Source organism: Homalodisca vitripennis, chromosome 2 (assembly GCF_021130785.1).
Source record: "Homalodisca vitripennis isolate AUS2020 chromosome 2, UT_GWSS_2.1, whole genome shotgun sequence".
NCBI lineage: Eukaryota > Metazoa > Arthropoda > Insecta > Hemiptera > Cicadellidae > Homalodisca > Homalodisca vitripennis.
Genome location: NC_060208.1, coordinates 225,434,192 through 225,440,740, shown reverse-complemented (window position 1 = coordinate 225,440,740; position 6,549 = coordinate 225,434,192). Strand labels below are relative to the sequence as shown.

The following is a 6,549-nucleotide window of genomic DNA, read 5'->3' as shown; positions in this document are numbered from 1 at the left end:
GTACACAACACACAGAGTATATATTAAAATTTGCCATCCATTAAAAAAATGTATTAGGTAGATTGTTACAATGTTTAATAACCTCATAAATGATAGTAAATTACAATCATACTAAAGAAGTGAATCGTAGCACTGCATGAATTGGCTGCATGTTTTCAAACAATTTCACATGGTTGTGATGGTAGTGGTCAATGGTAGGAAATTGGTGAGCGTTGGATTCAAGATTATCAAACTATGCCCGAGTGCGAGCCCGACGCGACATCGATAGCGCATTGCTAACTGAATTGAATAGCCGTCTAAGTTCTGAAGATAAATATTGGCAGCCGTTTATAGGTTATGTTTTGTTGTAGTTGATTAAATTATAATAACTTCATATTGGAATGAATTAGGCTACGAGTGTCACTGTCATAGCATTGGAAAGTCAACAGTTTTGTTCTTCGTAAAGAAAATGTTTAATATTTGTTCTTTAAACACACAAAATATTTGACAATTTTGTGTAATCAAATTACACAAAATTTCTTCGTAATTTAAACCGATTGATACATTTATTTTTAGAGGGTAAGTATTGTTTAGTTTAGAAATTAAGAGCACAAAGACTAAAGAGGACTGAGGTTATTTTAGTAAAATTCATAAAAACTAAGTATTGTTGTATTATATTAGTAATTTAAGCTTGGTTTTTGAGCGGAACATGCTATAAACTTTTAGTAGGCTATACCAACTTAACCCAACAACAGGTGGACCTTTTCATCCCAACTGTAGTGATCCCCAGGCTCTGGGGGTTAGACCATTTCCCATTATCCAATTCTTTTAAATTTCACACTATGGATAATTGTAAACATATAATGTAGGCCTATATATTTTACCCCTAGACTCATTTTCCTTAAGGAGGATTTCATGACCCCATTTTATGACAGTTGTTCGATTTGGCCAAAATTTTCTAAAACGTATTTAAATTACTGTTTTCGGAAATCAAACTGAAAACTTTGGTTGCAATGTAACGAGTGGTCACTAAGACAATCAAATCATCGATATTCATTAATAACAAATCCTTGATATAACTACCGACACTAAATTACATTAAGCCTATAGGTATTTCAAATTACAGTACAGTTGGGCTATTTTTAAATCTTGTTGAGGGGAGGCTTTAATAATCGGCCTAAACTCATTATTCAATTGTTATTATCAAACGATTCAATATTGTATAATCAAGGAATGTGGGGTTACAAGTACTTTTATTATTTCCATAAAAGTGAAACTGTAGAAATATATATGTACGGAGGAGGTTATTAACGCTAGCCTAGAACTGGCATGGAATACACAATAACACCCAAATTGTAATATGCAAATAACATACCACACTATTCATGGTGGGAAAAAATTAGTTGTAAATTACGACTTTGCCAGTTTCAGGGTTAAAGTTCATGTTGATTACATCCAAAAGGCCCCCTTTGGGAAAGTACCGTGACCCCCTTTTATAAAAAACTGCCAAGTCCTTATTCTCATATTCATAAGTTTGGCGTTTCTGAAAAATTGTAAAAGATAAGTTTGTATGGTATAACAAAAGGTATAATTGTACAGTATTTTCTCATTCTGCATTAAACTTCACTATAAAAATAATAAGTATTTTTTTTTCTTTTGATACATGATATAAAAAACACATTTGGCAAAACATTGATTGATTTACTTAATTTCTCATTTTATTCTGTACAATTTTACAAAATTCAAATTGATAACTTAAAAATTGTGGAAGTAGGGCCAAATCAAAATCTAACTAACCTGGAGAAACATTCCATTTTCCAAATCTGTCTAGTCTCCTTCTTTTCATGCAAATAATAAACAGAAGTGAATAAAAATATATATTATACACACAAAAAAATGTTTACGTCCCCTGATAAACAAAAGAGAAATTTGCTGCAGTATAATATGCGGCCACCACAACAATTGAATCAGCAAACCAAGTTATTAATTTATTAGAAATATGTAAACTATCAAATACAAAAACATTCTAATTCTAGGTATTTACAATTACCGTAATTAAAACAAAGTAAAATTGGTACTTTGGGATTATACCGACCACACCCAGACATGAATCGTTATTTGACATTTTGCTTCTACTGATTACTAGATTAGCATAGAACAATATTTCGTCAATATAAAACAGGAATTGTCTTATCGCAAACCCCTCCCCATCCTCAGACAGAGGTCAAAGTCGAGCGGTCTAGTAGATAACGTGATTGCAGAGTCTCGCCGCCCGTTCAGCTGGTGCGTCGCTTTGTTGTACTTCTGTGTTTTAGCTCTACATTTTAGCTCCAAACACAAAAATTCAATAAAAACAAACATTACCAAACTAAAACTAAACTCTTTATTGAAAAAACACTCAAAACTTGTTTTTATTCTTGATCACACTCCGCCACCCAAAATGCGAGTGCCTCCGGCCATCATTCTGATGTCGACGAAAGAAAAACATCCCTCGAGATAGTACCTATCAGTAAAATATCAAATTCTAGAGGGGCTGATCAGAAATATAAATTGAATTGTAATGAAAAGGCAATTATGTACCGTGTAAATCATGTGATGCTGCGCGGCCTGCCGTAATCGGGATTCTCGAGAAAGATAAGATAACAGCGACAACAATACCGATCACAATACCTGGAAATGTTTGTAATTTTGTAATTAAAGAGTTGTTTTTCGTTCTATCATGTTTGTTTCTATAAATTTATATTTTTGTGTTCTTCATACTGGTGTGGTCGGTATAATCCCAAAGTACCGTAAAATTATTTGTGTGGTATTTGAGTAATGGCTGCAAGTATAATGGTGATGAATATGCGTTATTTATGTCACAAGTTGTCAGAAAGTTCATCCTTTATAATAAGTAAGAAGTGAGTGTTACACTGCTAATGAATTTTGCCAGCCTAATGATTGATAGGCTGCAATGATGCTCACCCAAATCCCATGGGTAGAGATGCACCATCATAGTACTCATTCTTGTCTGTGTATAAATAAAGTTTCTGGAAAAATTAAAAGTACAGATGAAATCTTGGTACTATATCACATGATTGTCCTCTGTTTACAAATCTGTTTGTTGTGCAATTTTCTCATTGCCATCCTAGTTGCCTATTAGACCAATGTACCAAATATTCGCTAACACTCAGTGAAATTTCATGGAATGACATTTTCAGAGTTTATGAATTAATATTTTTTCAGGATGGATGACCAGGTGTGCCCACGATGCAAGACCACCAAGTATCGCAATCCTTCTCTCAAATTAATGGTCAACGTATGTGGACATGCACTTTGTGAGAGTTGTGTAGATCTTCTATTCTTAAAAGGTAAAGACTTTTCTGTTTTATTTTTTCTACAATTTTATCATTTAGTTGCCAAAATACTGCTAGTATGTTAGATATTTAAGTACAATGAATGAATGCATTGCCTATCCGTTGCCTAACATCAAGGCTTATTCAGTAAACATTTATTTTATTTGTTAAATGGCAACATATAAAACCACAACGCTTAAGTTTCAACACTAATAGTTTGCATTATTACTAATGCTTTGTCAGTAGGATTCCTATAATTTAAAATGAATTAAACGTAAATAATTTCATCAATAATGTTTTAATTAGGTACTCTATTAAAATACTAACATAATATGAATAGAGAGTAATATGTATTTTGTAATTTTACTCTTTTTATATGTATTTTAAACACCATTATCACTGGTGTTCTTCACACATTGCTTTATAGCAGCACTCTCAGAAGTATTTCTTCATTCACCTCTTCTGGATGAGTAAAACACACAAATCTTTTTTCTTTGAACTCTGTTGATTGGTGGACCTTGTGATGGAACGGATTGCATCCTTGATTTTCCCTGCTCGGCAGTTAGCTTAGCCTAAGAATAGCCATCAATGGCAGTTACCATTTTTAAGGCAGAGATGTCCCTTCACGAGGCCTATTTGTTGTCTATATTATTAGCATCAGGAGATTTAGCCTCACCATTAGCTTTTTTTCTGTGTTTCAATTGAGTGTGGAGTGGCTAGCTTGGCTCTAGGGCGTTTGGCCAAAACCCCCATACTGAAAGGGACTTACTTCAGTGCTCCTCTGTGAACGAGTCTGTTGATATTTGTGATACTAGACTTTTCAGAAGCTCCTGCTCTTCCACCACTATCCAAGTCCATTTCAGGCATTATATCAGCTTCTAGAGAGTACTACAGAACTTCCAGTGACCAAGAGACACTCGATGAGTGTTTTTTATTTTACTGATGTATCAAGCCGATAACAGTTATTTATGCAATAACTACTATATGTGATGATACCAATCCATTACTAATATGATACTACGTTTCAGGCTAATGCAATATTATTTTATGCAAAACAGGAAGCTCAGTAGATAGTATAATGCATGTAAAATCACTGACGAACATGTGTGCTTGCTACTCAGTGGCTACACTTATTCAAACTAGTGTATTTAGATTTGTCTGGACACTGTGTAAGTGATAATCCACATCAAGGTATTGAATTTGCAGAGTTATCAGTTGCAGGAAAATAGAACAAGCTCAAGTCCTGTTTGTTACTGCAACACTTATTATCTGTACTTACAATCTTAACATCTCTATCTCTCTCTCTCTCTCTCTCTCTCTCTCTCTCCCTCCTTCTCCCTCCCACCCTCTCTCTCCCTCCTTCTCTCTCCCTCCTTCTCCCTCCCTCCCTCCCTCCCTCCCTCCCTCTGATTCTGTTTGATAATATTCTTGCAGTGGCCAGACACAGAAACAAGAACAGACCACCTTACCTTAAAAAGACCATCTTGTGTTAAAAATTTATCTTCACAAACATTGCTGACTAATCCAGCACTCATTAGCGCATAGTTTTAGCATTAGATGTAGAAATTCTTTTAATTCAAAGTAAACAACCAACCTTTCTTATTTATTACAATTAATAATGTAGTTTCATTATGTAATGTCAAATTTGTTTCCAACTATTATCATAAAAATGTTGTTTTAGTAAATTAGAAAGTCTAGTTTAGAGGGTGAATATGAACAAATGGTTCATTTTCATATGTGTCATGCTTGTAACAAGCACATTTACCAGTATTGATTTAGTAATCACACCTTATCTTATACTGTTTATGATTTTCAGGCTCAGGAAGCTGCCCTGAATGCAGTGTACCGCTAAAGAGAAGCAATTTCCGAGTCCAGCTATTTGAAGATGCAGTTGTAGAGAAAGAAGTTGACATCCGTAAGAGAGTGCTAAGAGATTTCAATAAGAAAGAGGATGACTTTGCCACACTTCGAGATTATAATGATTACCTAGAAGAAATTGAGTGTATAATTTTTAATTTGTGCAACAATATAGATGTTGTTGAGACAAATAAACGAATTGAACAGTATAAAAAAGAAAACAAAGATATTATCCTAAAGAACAAAATTAAAATTGGAAAAGAGGAATTGGAGTTGGAGGAATTGTTAGAAGAAGAGAAACAAGTTGATGAACTTAGGAAAAGAGAGCTCATAAAAGAAGAACAGGAGATAAAGAAAAAGAAGCTTAAGGATAAAGAAGCTTTAATTGACGAATTGATGTTTTCAAATGCTGACGCAAAGCATATTTTAAGTACATTTGCGCAGAATACAATCGCAGCTAAGGAAGAAGAAAAACCTCTTGCACCAAAGGCAAGTCAATTTTCAACTGGTATTAAGTTTGGCAGGCAAAGTGCTGGGTTTACAATGTTACCAAAGATAGAAGAAGCACCTCCTTACGTATACATTCCTGCCACAGTACAACTGGAGGGTCCAGGCGTTCCTCAATGGAGTGAACTGTCAAACGGTTTTATAGATAATACGAGAGCAGAAGGTCTGGACCAGCGAGCAGGAGGTTTCACAGCAAAGTATGCATGTATGCGTGCTCTACAGGATTCACTAGACGGACTGTTCTTGACACCTAACTCTAGTAAGACATAGCATACACAGGCCAGTGATCTTGTTTAACAACCTTTGTTCTAACCAAATGACAAGACCAATATTGTAAATATGTTGTTATTATTTTATTTTGGAATTTGTATTTATTTATGTAGTTTTCTAATAAAAAAATTAGCAAATTGTTTGATTTCTATTTGAATAAATGATTATTAACAACCTTTTGGTATAAATCTTCAAAAAATAATATAGAAAAAATAGATTATATTTTATTTAAAGGCAATGTTTTAATTTTTAAATAATTATGGTATTCATGTGCCTGGCAGAAGATAGAGAGAAAATAAGTTTCATAATTTCTTTAATCATAAAAAAATCCATAGTCAAAAAACTATATGTTGATGATATAATGTACATTTGTTTGTATACACTGCAACGAAGATTTATATGGAAAAGACATTTCTTAGATACTTCCACAATAAATTTATTGTGGAAGTATCTAAGAAATGTCTTTTCCATTAAAACCCACCTACTTCCACCAAGGATACAAAGCAGAAGATTTATATGTTTACATATTGTTTTAGCTAAGTCTACGAGCAAAATGGGTATTAGTGAGAGGACAGGGAGTATCATAATACTAAAAATCATA

General features: G+C 33.7%; 1 protein-coding gene across 1 annotated transcript; it reads left to right on the top strand.

The window, feature by feature from the left end:
- Positions 1 to 255: 255 nt before the first annotated feature.
- Positions 256 to 6,099, top strand: LOC124355449 (CDK-activating kinase assembly factor MAT1). The gene is made up of 3 exons (XM_046806590.1): positions 256 to 558; positions 3,205 to 3,329; positions 5,131 to 6,099. The coding sequence occupies exons 2-3, from the start codon at positions 3,206 to 3,208 to the stop codon at positions 5,946 to 5,948; spliced, it is 942 nt and encodes a 313-aa protein (XP_046662546.1). The 5' UTR covers positions 256 to 558; position 3,205; the 3' UTR covers positions 5,949 to 6,099.
- Positions 6,100 to 6,549: the final 450 nt, after the last annotated feature.